This window comes from Planococcus citri, chromosome 1, assembly GCF_950023065.1.
Source record: "Planococcus citri chromosome 1, ihPlaCitr1.1, whole genome shotgun sequence".
In the NCBI taxonomy this organism is placed as follows: Eukaryota; Metazoa; Arthropoda; class Insecta; order Hemiptera; family Pseudococcidae; genus Planococcus; species Planococcus citri.
The window spans coordinates 70,112,894-70,132,047 of NC_088677.1; the positions used below are offsets into that span (position 1 = coordinate 70,112,894).

General features: G+C 34.2%; 1 protein-coding gene across 1 annotated transcript; it reads left to right on the forward strand.

Annotated features, from left to right (window-relative positions):
- The first annotated feature begins 297 nt into the window (after nucleotides 1-297).
- Nucleotides 298-18,732, forward strand: kon (chondroitin sulfate proteoglycan 4-like protein). The gene is made up of 23 exons (XM_065354091.1): nucleotides 298-620; nucleotides 706-869; nucleotides 942-1,084; nucleotides 1,168-1,473; nucleotides 3,497-3,803; nucleotides 3,889-4,185; nucleotides 4,269-4,538; nucleotides 4,694-4,891; nucleotides 5,247-5,483; nucleotides 5,721-5,903; nucleotides 6,006-6,170; nucleotides 6,255-6,487; nucleotides 6,572-6,797; nucleotides 6,871-7,146; nucleotides 7,232-7,474; nucleotides 7,546-7,787; nucleotides 9,662-9,965; nucleotides 10,054-10,332; nucleotides 10,420-10,668; nucleotides 10,738-10,930; nucleotides 11,026-11,181; nucleotides 11,260-11,669; nucleotides 14,173-18,732. The coding sequence occupies exons 1-23, from the start codon at nucleotides 548-550 to the stop codon at nucleotides 16,087-16,089; spliced, it is 7,071 nt and encodes a 2,356-aa protein (XP_065210163.1). The 5' UTR covers nucleotides 298-547; the 3' UTR covers nucleotides 16,090-18,732.
- Nucleotides 18,733-19,154: the final 422 nt, after the last annotated feature.

The following is a 19,154-nucleotide window of genomic DNA, read 5'->3' on the forward strand; positions in this document are numbered from 1 at the left end:
AAGAAAAATCAATTTTGAACGAAATGATTGGGATAAAAGTACATAAAGCTCTTTAAAAGTACATCGTAATAGCAGTGTTGACCCTGCTGTTCTCCAGTTGTTCAAGGCAGAGCATAGTATCGCTGCTTCGACAAGGGTACGCTGTTAGAGGGTGAAAAGTAACCCTTAAAAATCGAACCAAACCGACGCTGGCGACACTGCGACGTCGCTGATACGGAACCCACATTTTGCTCCATCTTCGTAGGTAACATTGACATTATGTTTACTATTTTTAGAGATCAATGAGAGGCAGCGAAGTATGAAAACGGATGGGTAAAAAGTACCGAGAGATAGTACTTACTTACTACTTATTTATATTTTCGAAGTGGGTTCGTTATACCATCGTTTGCGTTTAATTTTATACTACCGTTTAGTGCACCGAAGGTTTAATACTCCTTAATTAATCGAAATGTGCTGAGACAATCAATACAATTTAGATAACGAAACGTTCGTGTTTTCCATTCACTGAAATATTACAATGGTGCATGGTTTCGGCTTATGAATTAAGATGAAGTTGGTTCTTTACGTTACCGTGGTGCATTTAGTGTGTTCTTTTGGAATAGGAAACGCTTTCGAGACAGGTTTGATGATAAAAATATCTACATCATTGATCTCTTTAATTGTTTATTTACTAACATCCCCTTTACCTATGTGTTTTATTCGTAGCTTCGTTTTATGGCAGTAGTTACATTTCGATACCTTTACAAGATGCCAAAAGTACTACAGAAATACAGCTCAGATTTCGAACCAAACAACCGGATGCGTTATTGTTTTTAGCCGCCGGACGGACTGATTATTGTTTAATTAAACTACAGGCTGGAAAATTAAAGGTACGAGTGATAATTTGTCACACGAGTAAAAAAAAAACACCAGTCATCGTAAATGTGTTTTTTTTTGGCTAGGTGCATATTAATTTGGGCGCCGGTGAATCAGAGTTGTCTTCTCCGAAAGGCTTACGACTCGATGATCTAATTTGGCATCAAGTTTTATTGAATCGAAGAGAAGGCGAAGTTAATGTCACCATTGATAAAATACACAGCATCAAGTACGAATACCTACTTTCGTTCCAAATAACGAATTATGGCTACAGAATTATTTTTACCGTGATTATTATTTTTCAATGCGCAGGGAGAAGCTTCCGGGTAGATTTTTCGAGTTGAATATTTACGATGGGTTATTCCTCGGCGGAAAAGACGATTCGTTGGAATTATTCCTCGGTCACGTTGACTCGTTACGAGGATGTCTATCTGCAGTGTTTTATAATGGTATAGATGCGCTGAAAAGAGCCAGGTATAGAACGTTGCCTTCGGATGCACATGGAATTACGTGGAGTTGTGCTTCTGAATTCGATGCAGCTTACAGTAGCGAAATCAGTTTCATGGAAGAAGGAGCTTTTGTATCTTTACCGAATCCTATCAGTCGAACTGGTGTTAGGTATGCAACCATTTTTACAAGGGAATTCCTTGATAATGAAATCTCCGATTGGAACGAAACTAGGATCTCAAACAACCTCCATCCTTTTAATTTTAGCTGCTGAAGTTGAATTTTCAATTTTGGTTGATTTTTTAAAATTATTAGCCCTTTGTTTCAAAAAAAGGAGGAGGAGGGAATTTTGAGTAGAGCTGAAATAACGAGTATTACCGTGTGATATATCGCTCGATAGGAGATTAGAGGTGCTGTGCTCGAAAATCAACTTCGTTTCATGGGATGACCCTCCCAACCCCTCGAATGTGGCCCCTGTCTCTTCAAACTTAGGTTTGCTGTAAATAGATGAGAGAGATGTCTTGAAGCATTAAAATTTTTCGCTGATTCCGAATATCTCATCTGAAATTTACAAAGGCACTTCAATAAGTAACTCCTCCTGTTTTGTGGCGCGCTCTGTAAGAATTTCGCAAGCTATTTCCGATTGTGCAGTTGCAGTAGTGTGCACCTTATTTTGCGTAATTGGAATTTTTTTACCCTTCACTCTCTTAAGTTATCATTTCGGATAAGAAAAAAATTTCCTACTTTTTTATTTTTCTCTTATTTGAAAAAAAGTAGCGCCGCGCTAGTGGCCCCAAAGTTGAAAAAATTTAATTTATTCGAAAGTTTACTGTTTTTTTTTTTTACGTAAAAAATTTCCGTGTCAGTATCCTTTTTTTTAGGGAACAAAAATTTTTGTTGCCCCCCAAACGATGTTGGTTTCCTTGTACGGAGCCCTCCGCCCACAAACTTGAAAAAATCAAAAAATGTAAAGAATTTGTGTCTGTGTATCTTTTTTTTTTTGAAAATTCTTCATCTGGGTAGAATCTTTTTAAGCAACCCCCACTATTCAAAAAAATTTTCCTCCAAATTTAAGCAAAGAAAACGATTTTTTTTCAATTTAAATAACGTCTTTTTAAGAAAAAAAACGTCCCTTGCCCCCCTCTCAGAAATGTTGGCTTACCCAACTCGTCAGCAGCATTGTATAGAGTCAACACAAGATTTTACATCATGCTTTTATATTCCTAATCCTTGGATTTGGTACATCTTTATCAGAATTTTTTTCTGTTTTTAGAGGGAGGGGAAAAGTTCTGCTTTTCTATGATGTACATTGAAACTATTTAATTATGTTGGTAGAGGTTTTCTAATATAAATAAGCCATGCAAGAAAGATAAGTATTGCCTCAAACGCCATATTTCTGTGAAAAATTATCAAAAAGTCATTCTTAACCAGAATTTTCAAAAAATTCTTTCTTTGCCACAATTTAAAAAAAAAAACTGTTTTATTGCCAAAATTGCCAAGAAAGTCTTGCTTTTTTCCCGAAAAGTTCAGAAATTGTAATTTTTGTAGCCAAAATTGACGAAAAAGTCAAGTTCTATGCCAAAATTATGTTTAGAAGTTCCATTTTTATGCCAAAATATTCATAATTGACGAGATGGTCTGCTTTTTCGCCACACCCAAACATTCAAAAAATCCCAGTTTTGCTTCAATTTTGAAAAAAGAAAGACGTCTTTGCCAAAATTGCCTCAAAAGCCCTGTTTTTTACCAAAATTGTCAGAAAGGTCCTATTGTATTGTTGTAAAAAATTGATAAACAAGAAATCCTCTTTTTAGCCAATTTGTTTCAAAAATTTTGTTTTTGGCCGAGATTTTCAAAAAAGTCTTATTTTTGTCAAAATTGCGAAAGAAAGTCTAGTTTTTGCTCAATTGCCAAAAAAGTCAAGCTTTTGTCAAATAGTAAGAAAAATTTCATTTTCCCACTATTTTTTTAAAAATATACTCTGACGAATTTATACGTTTCAAAAATTCACCAAAATTTGAAAAATGAATTTTAGGGGCTGAAAATTGAGGGATGGAGTTTTTCTAAATCCTATTTCGACCTATCCAAGTTTCGTCTCACTATGAGATTTCAGTGTCAAGACCGTTAAGGGGCCCCTTCGTTAGATTAATATTGTATTTCAAGCTATATTTTCTAATCCTTCATGTTCCTCAAATAGGTGGCAGTTTGAAATCAAAACAATATCGGAAAACGCCACACTGTTTTATAATTCCAAACTAGTTCTGGGAGGTCGAACTGATTACGTCGGATTGGAAATTTCCACTCGTAAACTACGTTTAGTTATGGATACTGGAAGTGGTACTACAGAAGTGTTCAACGAAGCTAATATTTCTGATGGAGAATGGCATCTAATCACCCTGCAAATAAATCCGTCCTTACTCGAAATTACTGTCGATGGAAAATTCATCGGTTCCTCTCACATCACTTCGAGAACAAGCAATAAATATCTGGATCTTTCTGATAACGTAATCATACCACACTTTAGTGGATCAATTTTTTAAACAGATTTAGATTATTTTTTGATACTCATTTGGAATCATTTAACTGTAGGTTTATGTTGGCGGAATCGAGCTGAACAAAAGAGCAAATGCGTTAGCTGTCGGAATGAAATCAGCTGATAAAAGTTTCAAAGGATGTTTGAGAAATATGGAAGCCGATGGAAAGCTGTTAGGATTTCCGAATGCTAAAGTAACTCAAGGAGTGTTACCGAATTGTATGTGGTCATTCCCTTGTACAAAAAATCCCTGTATTCTTGGATCTTCTTGTTCGCAATATGGTGTTGACTCTTTTCACTGCGAATGTGATAAACCTCAGTGTGTTAATCCTGATTACACCGCTAAGTATAAAGTAAGCTGGTCGTCAACTCTAATCAAGTTACCTCAAATTCTTGCATCGTGAAGTTTATTTTTCATTTTTTTTTTTTTTTTCAGATATCATCCAAAACTTCACTGCCTGTTACATTAGAAATCCTATCCTTAAACACAGTCCATGTTATGGAAGGAGAAAACGTGCTCATTACAACGGACAATATTAATGTTATTTTACACTATACTAAGTACGGTATCCAAGATTCAGGAGTAGCGTTTTACATTATGCAGTCTCCTAAACACGGATCCATCACGATTGGAAGTAATGATATCGGGTCTACGAATATGGATACAAATTCAGCCTTCTCGTTGTCGGACTTATACAAAGACAAAGTAAATATTGATTTATTTCCAAAAAGGGGTGTTCGCTCTTTTGAAGAAAAATTTCCATGACTTTTCCAGAGAATGGACACGCTGCAAAATATAGTTATTAAAAATACCTACTGTATGAGTGTATGATTAATGCTTTCAACTAATTATCTGTTCAGGTGCATTACATTCACGATGGCTCAGAAAATTTCAACGATTCAATAGTAATGGAATTAGAATTCACAGCTGGTCCTGGATACATTTTACCAGCATATCTACAGGGAAAAAATTCTTTTGTATTGCATATAGATGTGGCTCAAACGAACGATCCTCCATTTCTATTCATACCCACATCGAAAGTTTTGAAACTAGCCGAAGTAAATAATGAAATAGCATCTTTTTATACTTCTTAAACGCCTTTTACAAAGTAACATTGCTAACATAGAGAACTGATGATTTTTATTTTGAATTTTCGTTTTGATTTATTTTTTTCTCCTTTTTAGTGCTTGTTAATTTGTTATTATGTTTACAATAACGCTAACAAGAATTTTGTTTGCCGCCGTAAAACTGCTTGCCGAAGGTAATATTTTAGATTTGGCCATTTTTTTCATTTCCTTAGCTCGATTTTTTTTCGTTTGTTGTACCTACTAATTGAAATTGAGTGAATATGCGAAACGTTGATTTAATCGATTTCGTGTTTGTAATCCATATAATTTCAATTGTTTTGTATAGGGTACTCGAAAAATCATTACGAATGATTTGCTGAATGCTACAGATAGCGATAATAACAGCACCGAATTATTTTACTCGGTATTAAACCAACCTGGAACGAATACCATCGGATATATCGAGAAAAGGAATTATCCTGGCGTTCCTATATACTCGTTCACTCAAGAAGATGTTGATTTGGGACAGATTGTCTACGTTCATAATGCAAGTTCGACCGGAGAAGATAAAGTTGCTTTGCAGGTACGCGAGGGAATTTAATTTGAATTAAACTCCGCTACGGAATCTATTTTTTGGAAAGAGTATGGTCTAAAACCCCATGACAAAAATTCCAGCTGCTCAAATTGATTTTTTATGAGCAGATGAAGTTTTGGTTACGAGGGTTGCAACGATGCTCTTTCCAAAAAATCGCAGTCGTGTTCAAATAAGGTGACGAACACCTCGAGAGGTTCACTGTAATTAAACAAATGGCGAATTCAGGTTTCAGATGGAGCTGTGTCCAGTTCGAGATCCTTTTTGAAAGTGGTCACTTACGCATTACAAATCCATTTAGTGAATAATACCGGAATTACGTTGGCTCAGCGATCAACTGCTTTTATCACTCATCATAATCTATCGTTTCAAACAAACGCCAATGATCCTTTTCTCAATATCAATTACGAGGTGAATATACTGGGAATAAATACTCGTATTAATACATAAATACCTAATTATATAATTGAGACTTCTCCATGATCTTTACTTCAAAATTAAATGCTATTACAGATCGTTGAATTCCCTAAATACGGAGCAGTTCAGTGCCTGGTTCGAGCGAACAATGATAAAGAAGTATGGCAACCTGTAACTTCTTTCACCGATCAACAAATTTCAAGAGGAGAGCTTCGTTATGCTCATACTGAAGATACATCTTCCTCGTACGATGTATTCAAGGTATTCATTTGTTTCTCGATTAGGCTGCCTCATTTTTGAAATTGGAAAAATTTATAATTTTGCAACATAATTATGTAATTTCAGTTCAAAGTCTCTGTTAAAAATCACGTGCTTCCAACGCCGTTCGAATTCCGTGCCACATTCGTTCAACTTCGACTCAACATGGTGGTTAATAAGCATGTTGAAAGTACCGAAAGTCAGATAGCTTTTGTGAAAGAATCACATCTGAAAGTGATCACAGAACCGCTATACGTGAATAATAGCGTCATCGTGTACACATTGATAAGATCACCTAAAGTTTCGGATTTAGTGATTGGGTTAGTTGAATAATAATAATTAATTAATCATCGTTTTAGTTTCAGTAATTTAATCTTTCGTGTTTTTTTTCTTCAATTTTTTAGAGATCGTGTTCTTCAAAAACATGACACATGGACTCAGAAAGATATTTCTGAAAATAGATTAGCATTCCGTTTGTATCGTAAGACTTTTTCTGAAGTTGAAGATAGTGTAACATTTTCTGTAAATGCGCCGCAGTGTCAACCAATCGAGCAATCTGCATTGGTACTAAAGTATTACCCATCGAAAGAGCAGACCAATGAGGTCCAAGTTACCCTCAGACCTGTTCAGGTAATATTCGAATAATTTTACGAGTTTTTTTGCGAGAATTTTCGAGTTTAATTTTCCAATCCGTATTGTTTAGGTTTCCGAAGGAGGTCAGCAACCTCTTTTAACAGATCATTTGAACATAATGAAAGAAAATCTGACCTACTTCACGTTCCAAATTTTGGATGGACCGTATCATGGCTGGCTTGACATGCACGACGTTGACCATACGACGATTGAAAAAAGAAATCTCACCACATTTATCAATACAGATATCATGCAGCAAAGAGTCACTTACACACATGACGATTCGGAGTCAATGACCGATGCTATTCATTTCTTAGTTTACGGAGCTCGAGGAGAAAATTTCCAAGTATGTTCATGAAATTATTTTACCACTTTTATTATGATGACTATATTTAATGTTGAAATTAATCCTTGACTTATTTTTATTGCAGTATGTGTTGAAATTACACGTCGAAGTATTACTGAAGAACGACAATCCTCCGTATTGCGTTATAAATAAAGGTTTGAATGTGGTCATAGAAGGAGCTAAAATCCTCACCAATAAAGATTTACTCTACGGAGACCCTGATATCGATACGAAACCTGAAAATATCCAATTTACTAGAAGAGCCATACCAAACGGTGCATTTACTTTGGCTGATCCGCCTTACAATCCCTTATTCGAGTTTACTCAAGTATGTGATATTTTTCAAATTACCCAAAGATTTTTTTTCTCAAAGTTTTCATACGATTTGGTTGTTGACAGAATGATATCAACAATAGAAGAGTAATGTTTCGTCAAAGTGGCCCGTTGAGTGGGAATATTTCTCTTTGGGTATCGGATGGTAATCACTATTCGGAGTTCACTTTCGAAATCATTGCTTCCAGTCCGTTTATAAAAGTTAGCAACAATAGCAAATTATTGATGAGGCAAGGAAGCTACGCTGCCTTATCCGATGCTAATTTATTATCAACTACGAATATCAACGTTCAACCGCAAATGATAAGGTACGTAAACGTATGTGAGGAACTGGTTTAATCCTCAACTCAATCAAGAGTCTAAGAAATAGGACGAAATGCTGAAGCAGAAAACCCACAGGATAATTTTTATTATTTCAATAATTTGGAGCCTGGAGAAGAAGGTTCAAATTTTTCAAATCTGAGATTTTTGGCGGGCAAAATATTTTTATTTTCAAAAAGAAATGAAGAACCTTTTTCTTAAAAAGTTTACTCTTTTTTAGTTGCCAATTTTGAAAAAAAAAAATAGAACTTGCTACTTGCTGATCACTTTGATAAAAACAGGATATTTTTGACAAATTCTGTTAAAAATAGGACTTCTGTTATCTCGAAAATAATGACCCTCGACAATTAATTTGTCTACATTTTAATCGGAAAACAATTAAGATCTCTTCGCTAATTCAAAATTTTTGAATATTGAAACTTTTTACTTAACAATGTCATTATGACAACAATATGTGTCTTTCTGACAATGTAGCGAAAACAACATTTTATCTTGGCAATTTTGCTTTTAAAAAAAAAACAGGAATTTTTGGAAACTTTGGAAAAATTCACACTTCTTTGACTTTCTGCCAGTTTTGGCTTAAAACAGGACTGACAAACTTTGGCAAAAAACAGGACTTTTTGGACAATTTTGACAATACATAGAGCTTTTCTTTTCTAATTTTGATAAGAACGGGGCTTTCGGAACAACTGTGGAAAATTCAATATTTTTAATTCATTTTAAGACGTTATGGAAAAAGGAAAAATTTCTTAGCAATTGTAGAAGTGATAGGAATTTTTGACAATTTGAGGGGAAACGAAATTTTTTGACAATTTTTGGCAGAACTGGATTTTCTGATATTTCCATCAAAAAACGTGTTTTTTTGACAATTTTGACAAAAAACTGTTTTTTTGGGAAATTTTGGGAAAAATCAAAATATTTTGATAAAAAATGTGTCTTTTTGATAAATGTGGCAAAAAATGACATTCTTTGGAAATTTTGGTAAAAACAGGACTTTCTGAAAACTCTCGAAAACATTGAAACTTTTTGACAATTTTATCAAAAATGGGACTTAGGGTTAATTTGACCAAAAAAAAAACCGAAAGATTTCTAGTATAGACAATTTGGACAAAAAAAACTTTTTTTTTGGGCAATTTTTTAAGGACAACTCAAGAGAAAAAACATGTTTTTTTGGGGAATTTTTAAAAAACAAGATCATGTTTAGCAAAAAACATAACTTTTTTGACCAATAATTATGAGAAAAATTTAAATTACAGAGGTGTCTTCCTGACAAATTTATCAAAAAATGACATTTTTCAGTGATTTTTGCAAAAAAATGAGCTATTCGACAATTCTGACTACAAATGTCTGTTTCTGACAAATGTAGAAAAAATTACATTTTTCAGCAATTTTGTCAAAAAAGTTGGACTTTTTCAAACTTTTGGAAAAAAAGGACTTTTTAGGCAACCATGGAAAAAAGTCTACTTTTAGCAATTTTGTAAAAAAAAAAATTCTTCAACTTTTTTGGCATTTTTGCTGAAACATGTGGCAAAAAAGTGACATTTTTCTGCAATTTTGTTAGGAAAAGGACTTAACGTTGGGAAAAATTAGGACTTTTTTGACAATTTCATAAAAGTGAGATTTTCTGACAATTTTGACTAAAACAAGACTCTTTACGGCACTTTTGTGACTTTTGTCAAAAAAAAAAAAAAAAAAAAAAACAGAATCTTTGGCAACTATGGCAAGTTATTGGACTTTTTATGGAGATTGAGGCAAAACAACAGAATTATTTTTTGCAATATAAAGGACCATTTTTGGACAATTTTGGCAGGACTGTTGGACATCTGCAAAAAAAATTCACGATATTTTTTCGTACTTACAGGTATAAAGTCATCAGAGGTCCATCTGTCGGCCAATTAGAACATCAAGGTAGATCAAACTCTATCGAAGTATTCACTCAAGACGATCTCGATAATCAACGTGTCCTGTATCGACATACTGGAGATTTGAAAAGCGTCAAAGATAAGTTCACATTCCAAGTCAGTGTACAGGATGTCTTGGCCGAAGATGATTTCCACATTAAACTATTTCCCAGCGCGTATTGGGAGCCAATTATATTGATGAATAATAAAACTTTATACGTTGACGAAGCAGATGATATTACTATAACCAGAAACGATTTATTGGTACGTTATCAATCATTATTTTAAGCTACCTATCACACGAAAAGCTGCCTTTTCAACCTCTTTCTAATAATTTTCAACTATTGAATAGGTTCAACAAAATCACGTCCCACCTCAAGATATATCCTACTATGTGAGAGAGAAACCAAAATACGGATATTTGGAGATAGACATGAATGGACGATATTTAGAAGTAGATTTCGCTTATTTATTCCATCCCAACAGTTCGGACGAAACTGCTATCACTTTTTTCGATCAAACTACCGTAAATGCGGAAAAATTACACTACATACAAGTAATAGTGAACCAGACCCACGATCGCGTCGTATTAGATGCCACAAACGGTATAATGTGGTATAGAAATATCATTGTGAGTTTTACAAACCTTCTTAATTTGATGTATCTATTCGTAAATTTTGAAATAAAATTTAATCAAATATTAATTTACCTATTCCAGCTAAACTTCATCATAATACCTCAACAACTCTACATTAGCAGCGGCGAACTGACTGTAGAAGAAGGAGGCACTGCGAAATTATCGTCGGATTTGTTTTTAGTTCATTCGCCATACTATGCTGAAAAAATAATCGAATTTGAGGTGAAAAAGTTTCCTCAACATGGATGGCTTCAGTACATCGGATCTTCATCGATCACCGGAAATATATCAAAGTGGACCTCGTTCCAGTTACAAAATCAACAAATTCAAGTAACGTGATGTTTCAAAGTCAAGATACAATTTAGCCGAAGAGAAAAATTAATTAAATTATGTTTTTAGTTTATGCACGATGGAAGTGAAACAACGTACGATAGTATGCTACTAGTGGCTTATGCAGGGGAAAAGGAAAGTGTCCCGTTTAAAGTTTTGATAGCTGTTAAACCAGTCAATGATGAGGTTCCTGTAGTTGTTAATAATACAGGTGCTACTGTGTGGAGAGGTGGCATCTGCAACATCACCAATTCTCAATTAGGTATGTATTTTTACCCATTCCCCTGGACCATCCTCCTCTATTTTTGACTAAATTGAATGAAAATTTTCATCTTGAAATGGTTCTATTTCATTTAGCTATTATTGATCGAGACACCAACAACTCAAACGTAACGTTTGTCATCGTTTCTGCTCAAGCTGGATATTTGGCATATTTCTCAAATTTAAATAACACCATCGATAAATTCACTCAGTTAGATATCAATTCCGGTAAAGTGGTGTTTGTCCATTCGGGTAAGTTGAAATACTTGATCAGTTTTCAAATGCATAAATAGGTTAATCGTCTAATCACTAATTTTTGTATCTGAATAGGCGAAGAAAAGAACGGAGAATTCGACGTGGTCATAAACGATGGAAAACACAAAACTCAGCCAGTAACTTTCATAATCAAAATCATCCTACCGGAGTTACATCTACAGAAATCTGCACCATTTCAAATATTCCCCATGATTAGAAAAACAATCACTCCGGCGCATTTATTGGCTTGGTGCTCGGATACGGATAAAAATATTTTCTACGTGATTAAATCTCAGCCTAAATTCGGCCAGCTGACAATGGTGGAAGGCATTTCTTCGGTATTTATTTCGAATTTTACTCAAGCCGATGTGAACGCTTCCAGAATATGGTATCAGCATACGTCGCATATTATCGATTCTACTCTGTCGAATGATTCGTTCGTTTTCGATGTGATTGCCAGTTACGCTAAATCTATTGAAAATGAGGTACGTTTTTCTTTCTCAACTTTACGAACAGGGACGTTAGGCAGTTTTTTTTTTTAAATTTCAACTCAAAGTCGACTCTTTGCTCGATTATTTTTAAAAATGACTTGAAAAAACAGTTGAATCGAAGTGTTTTTTTTTAAAAAGTCAGTTCAAAAATTTTTTCAACTCCTTTCAAGACTTTTTCCAATAGTTATCAAAAATTTTCAAGTGAGGAGCTGGGCTGAAAAATCAGATAGTATTATCCAACATTTGAAAAAAAAATCAAGTCATCGGGCACTTTGAAAATTTCAAGTTTCCTTCAATTTTCTCAAAACGATTACCTCTGAAAGATGAAGAAACAGGATGTCCACTCTTTTGAAGAAATTTTTTTCTGTCTTTCTTGATTTTCCAGACCAATTTTTCTCATTTTCCAGACCCTTAAATTATCAGCTACACTCAAATAGCGATTGGGGGGAGGGGAGTAAAACTGGATATTTTTCCAAAAAAAAAAAAAAAACAGAAAAAAGAATTTTTGACAACTTTTTTAAAAAAAAATAGGGCATTCAGGATAGAATTTAGATCTTCTTGACAATTTTGACAAAAAGTGGAATTATTTGAAAATTTTAGCAAAAATTAAGACTTTTTGACAATTTTGGCAAAAAATGAAACCTTTTGACAATATTGTCAAAAATTGGAACTTTTTGACAATTTTGCTCAAAAAATAGGATCTTGTAGGACAATTTTGGCAAATAATAGGATTTTCTTTCACAAAAAAAAACAGAAATTTCGGTGTGAACATTTTGGGCAAAAAACAGAAATTTTGGACAATTTTGCAAAAAGTAGGGCCTTTTTTTGAAAATTTTTCGAAGAGACAGGTTTTTTTCACATAAAGAAGCAGTTATGCTTTTCATCGAATTATACTTAGGTAAAAAAACGAAGACTTTTTATAGCAGTTCAAGCAGAAAAACTTTACGACAATTTGAAGAAAAAAAAACAGGACTTTTATGACAAAAATCAAGACCTTTTCAAAACTTTTATGAAAAAAAAGGCCTGTTTGAAAAATCTAGCTAAAATTAGGGCTTTGGATCTTTTAGGACAATTTTGGTGAAAAACATGCCCCGTTATGGACAATAGAAAACTTTGAGCAGAAACCGGGACCTTTTTGGCAATTCTGGCAACATTTGGAATTTTGGACAACTTTGAAAAAATATAGGACGCTTTACGAAAGTTTCTGCGAAAAATAGAACTTTTTTCACATAAACAGAAAATGGCGCTTTTTATTTCAGTTTCAGCAAAAAAAAAAAAAAAAAAAAAAAAAAAAAAGAATTTTATGATAAAAATGATAATTTTTTGGCAGTTCTGCTACGGTTTGAAAATTCTTGCAAAAATTAGCGCTTTTTGTCATTTTGGCAAAAATAGATGGCAGAAAACACGTGTTTTGTGGCGAATTTGGCAAAACATTGAACTTCTTTTGAAAATTCAGGCAAAAAAACAAGTTGGTAATTTTGAAAAAAAAACACGATTTCTTCAAAAAAATAAGTTTTTTAGCATTTATGCAAAAAATAAACCTTTTATTTAGTCATTTTAGAAGAAAAAAATAGGATGCTCAGACACCGAGGTGAAAATCTATACATACTTTTGGGATGATTATGCAAAAAAGAGAATTTCTTGATAATTTAATCAAAAAGTAAAACTTTCTGACAATTTTGAGTCTTAATCTCGAAATTTAGGAATTCATAAAAAAGTTGTAGGTAATTTTGAACCAAAAAAAAAAAAAAAATGATTTTCATGTTTCTGAATTGGAAAAAATTCAAATTTTGAGTAAAATAAAAATTGATGTAAGTACAAAGCAAAAACTCAAAAACTTTGAAATTTTTTTGGAAATTTCATTTTTTTTTTGGAATTTTGAAGAAGAAAATGAGATGCGAGCATCTTGTTTCCGAGTGAAAATTCAGAAATTATCCAATTTTTGAGGATCAAACTGCAAAAATTTAAATTTATATTGTAATTGTGAGTGTAACTTCTCATACTTTCTCCGAAGAACCCCTGTTTCATTTCAATTTTATCATTTTGTGAACATTTTTCCAAGCAAGATGCAAAATGTTGAAGTTGTCAAAAAAAAAAACTGGAATTTATTTCCAAATTTGATCACCCTTTTTTTGAGAGTAGTATGATGGTTTATGAAGTGTGACAGCATTGGCGAAAAAATTGTGCCAAAAGTTAAACGAGTTGGAAAATAGTCAAACTGCTTGAAAAGAGTCATTGATTCAGAGTTTGATTCTTTTTGAAAAAAGTTTTGAAGGAGTTGAATTGGAACTCGTTTTAAAATGAGTGAATTGACTAAAGGGTCGATTCATTTTCAAAAACATTTTGCCCAACTCCGAATATGAAGTTTTTGCATTTTGAAATTTTGATAAATCTAATTTATTTTTTTGTGGAAAGAAATGAAAAAAAATGTCTTAAATAATACCTCGTCAATTAATCTTACCTATCTAACAACCATCCTTTTCGTATTCCTTTCCAGGTATTCAACATCCAAATAGCCGTTTCCTCCGGAGGCCTGGATGGAATGTTGGACATCGAAACTCACGAAGTCGAAGAAGGCGGTACACTCAAATTATTCATCAACACAACAAACATCATAAATTTCCTATCCAGCGACAATATCGGTCTACGGTCTCCAATTTTGAAAGCAGTAGTGACCGAATTTCCGCAATACGGCGTGCTCTGTATCGAAGACCAATGTCCAGCGAATGAATTCACTAACGAAGAAATGAACGCTGGTGAAATTATCTACAACCACGATCATTCGGATTCAGGATACGACAACGTAACTTTCACCATTTACCTGGAACAGGATAATATCACCTTGTGTAACGTTACCATACCGATAACCATTTACCCTATCAACGACCAGCCCTTCCACTTGTACCAAGATGCGCCTAATTTATCGGTAGTTCAAGGAGAAAAATTCATCTTGACTCAAGATCAATTATGGACCACTGATAAAGACACTTTACCCGAAGATCTCACCTACGATATAATCAACGGACCCAGTATAGGAAGTTTATACGTGAACGGTGTCAGAGGAGCTGGTAAATTCAGCCAGGCTGATATCAACGGTGGAAAAGTAATGTACGAACATTCGGGACCAGTTCAAGCGACATCTTTTCACTTTCGAGTATCCGATGGTAAATTCCCACCTATGTATAAAGTGTTCAATATCCACGTACATGCTGCCAAACTCAGCATCAGCGTCACCAAACCAGTCTTCATACTGCAGACGTCAAACACAACGACTATATTGGCTTCGGTCTTTAACGTGTTGACTAATCATAAAGCCAACGAAGTGGTCTACGTGATAACAACGTTGCCCAGATTCGGATACATCTTGGTGAATAACTCGAGAAACGTAACGTTCAGTCAGAATGATCTCAAGATGAAGAAAGTAGTCTACATTCAAACCGATCTTACCGTTGCTGGAGATGCATTCGAGTTAGAAGCGACGTTGGCTGACTCGAAAGTGAAAAATTTACGAATCAATATCAGCGTCGAACCGTTACTGAAAATAGGCCAATTTACTCCTTTCGTCGGTGTCAAGAATTGTATCAATAACGATATCCTGAACGCGGACGCTTTATCCAAAGTCACTAATTCCAAACCTTGGTTTACAATACTGAAAAAACCCAAACACGGTAAAATAATGAAAATAATCAAACGAAGTAAAAGCACCACTGCCAAAGCGCTCAAAGAAAACCGTCTATTCAAACAAGAGGAAATCGATTCGTTCACACATGACGAAATCATCAGTAACTTGATATACTACGTGGTGAAAAAACAAAACACATCGTCTTTCGAGGACGGTTTCGCCTTCCTTTTATCAGCTGCGTCAGTCCAACCTGCTATAGGCGAATTGAAATTCCACGTGGGGATCGAATCCACCATGTCGAGGCCAGCCTCACCTCCTTCTAAGGAGAAAAGCTTCGCGCAATCTAAACAGAAAACTTCACCTAATCCTGTCCTGAATGCCAGCGAAGTCGATGTCGAAGTCGCTAGTCCTAATTTAACCAATGACGACTACTATTTTGCCGGATTACTGTTCAGTATTCTGATAGCATCGCTTATATTCGTCATACTGATGAGATGCAGAACAAAGAAACGAGCAGAAGAGGATATGAAAATGAATCCACCTTTACCGCTGCCTAGACCGCCGGATGATCTGTTACCGTCGTCTTCATACCCCAAAGGAAACATGTCGCTGCATTCCACACCTCAATGTAAAGTTATTCCATTAGGTACCGATTCGGTTACTAGTTCGGAACACGATTTCAATCTCAGGTATCCGTACGGTGCCGCAGATGAAGACTGGAGTAGTTATGATACCAACGGGTATACGAATAGAAATAATCCTATGTTGAGGAAAAATCAATACTGGGTGTAGTACATCTTATAGGTAGAAATGATGAATTTTTTTTATGTATGGTTGTGTTATAGGTAATGGTTCATGGTGTCAGGGTTAACTATCTCGTTTTGTATACTTTTTTTTTTTTTTTTTTAATAGACATTCATGTACCTATGAGAAAAAAATCGTAGGTCAATTGTAATATTTTTGCATTCTCCTTATTACTGGAAATTGGCAGACAAACAGATTGTAAACGTGTGCATGTGCATGTTCAGATATTATCAGGGTATCAGCTGAGGAAAAAAAAGAGTAAAAAGTTGGTTTCATGTATAGAAATCTCGGTCTGTTGGGGCTCAAAATTTTTTTATTTTTGTAATGCAATAATCTATCATTTCTGAAGTCGGTTTGGTCAAGTTTTTATATTTTACAATTACATTGTAAAAGTTTGATCGAGGAGGAGGGTTGCTTTTTACATACCCGATAAATTGTAAATTTTCCAAGTTTATGTACCTGCGTCTTACACTAAGTACCAGCTAACGTCCAACCCTGTGTGAAAGTTCCCCCATACGTTGCCAAAAGTGTTATCGACAGACTTTATCCAGCAAACAAACTCTTCAAAATAGATCTTCGTTTCTAGATTTGTTTTTCTGTTATAAATGTTTATCAAAATGCATAGAAAACTTTTGGAGCTTTCAAATTTGTTTCGTTTTAAATTGTATACTCGTAAAACTATTCGAGGAAAGTTTTTCGGTATTGAGTAATCAAATAGATCTAAGATGGCCTGGTTCATTTTTTTTTTTGTTTAATTGGAGACTGGCGAATATTACCTACCTATCTATCAATCAAACCTCGACCTTTTTTATTGAGCATTTATAAAGGTACATACAATTGGTACATGGATGGTGTGGAGGGGAAGGAGGGGGTGGTACTGACCCATATGAAAAATTCAGACAGAAAACCCCGGAATTTCGGACAAAGAAAGTTGAAACTTTGACTACTGTGGGTTTTTGAGAACGCAGAATTCATTTTTGAAGGCCATTTCACCTCAAACCCGTAAACCCCAAAATGGGTTCCAAAAGAGAAGTACAAAATTTACTGTTAGAAAAAATGAAGAAATGAGCATCACATGTTGGGTTTTTAAGAGCGCAAAATTCTTTTTTGGGAGACCATTTGACCTCAAACCCAACTTATAAGTTTCCATTTATTCACAAATTTTTGAAATTTTTCTTCATTTTAAACACTTTCACTAATATTTTCCAAAAATTGGACACTTTTACGGGTTTTTCACAATTTACAACAATTTTTCTTCATAAATTTCCAATTTTTCTTTAGGAATTTGAAAGTTACCAGAAATTTTCTTCATAAATTTCCAGAAACTTTCCGTGGAAAGTTCCTCATCATTTCTAAAAAAACAAAATACAATATGAGCATCAAAATTTGGGTTTATTAGGGCGTAGAATTCATTTTTGATCACCATGGCATGCATTTGACCTCAAAATCCAAGATGAGCTCCAAAAGAAAAAAGAAAAATTGAAAATGTACAAAAAAGTACTCATGGTATTGAAGTGTGAAATTTTGAGTACCTATGCAAAATATTTTAGGAAAAGTGAAGACCATTAAGCCTAAAACCCAGAAATGACCTCTAAATTGGGAAACATTTTCTTGGAATTTCTCAAAAGTACAATATGAATTTCAGAATCTACGTTTTTAGGGGTACAGAATCCATTTTTGTGACCATTTAGCTTCAAAACGCAAAACGGACTTCAAACCAAAAAAAGGTGCAAAATTGAAAATTCTAAAAAAAAAAGATCATTTTTGAAAACCATTTTATACCAGTAAACTCAAATTGTGCTCGAAGGAGGAGGTACAAAAATTGAAATCTTCAAAACAATACAATATGAGTATCATTTTTGAAGACTTCTTGACCCCAAATAAGGCTCCAAAAAAATGTACAAAACCAAAAATTTTCATAAAATACAATATTGGTATCAAATTACAGTACCTAATAAAAAAATAGAAGACTAGTTTTAAAATGTCATTAGTGGTGATTGAAAACTACTTGTTCTTGAAATAGTGTCATCATTTTTCGTTGATTTTTGAAATTCATACCTTGCCCCTACCCTACTCTAGTGAGGTTACTTTTTTCCCCGGATCTTACCTTATTCGGATATTTCAAATATTTTCCAATACATATTTTCACCAAAAAAAAACTCTTCAATTTTGTTGTTTTTAATCCCAAGTTGAAAGTTTTCTTTGCATTTTTCGGGCTTTTTAATGAAAATTCTTTCATTACCTATACCTAATTTCACAATGAACTCATTTTATTATGTACAATGAGGTTTCTCTAATTCCAAGTATTTTGGAAAACCTAATGAAGTGGGAGATTTTGTGCGCCAATGGGTACCACAATACGAATGGGTACACTGTGAGATAGAAATAAATTTGCTCCGCAGATAAAAGGTACCTATCATTGGGCAGTTCGTAATAAAGCAGACGAGTTATTAGTTAGTATTCAGATACACGTCCTATTGAGATTGCCGTTGCCTAATACAGGCTGAATGATTTATACGTATGTGTAGATAGGTCTATATATTTTGTTAAAATTTTCTATTTTGTAACTATTTTCTTTATTTTTATGTAACCTGCTTGTTTTCGTGAATTAATACAAGTTTTCGTTTTCTACATCCGAGTTTTTATTCATTGTGAAATGCTCCAAAAATGTGTTCACTGACCACTGAGGTCGTATCTCGCTTCGTTTTGAACCCCCTCCCCTCCCCTCCACGATCACGTTCAAGTAGCTTGCCCTTTCGAAGCTCTCCTTCACCAAAAACAAAAGGGATTGAAACAGTCAGAACGCCCAAAAGACACATCCAGATTTTCAGCCTCCTGAGTCAATTTAGGAAGGCTACAGAAACGACACAAAATCAAAAATCGATAATAAAAAGGCGGACACCTCGAGTTTGTTTACACAATTAATAATATTTATGAGGGAAAAAAATGAGAAATTCTCTATTCATGGAGAGTTTTTCGAAATTTGCACGAATCGCTTTGTCCCCTCTGAAATCAATCTCCCAAATCCAAATTTCACCATTTCGAGTCATTCT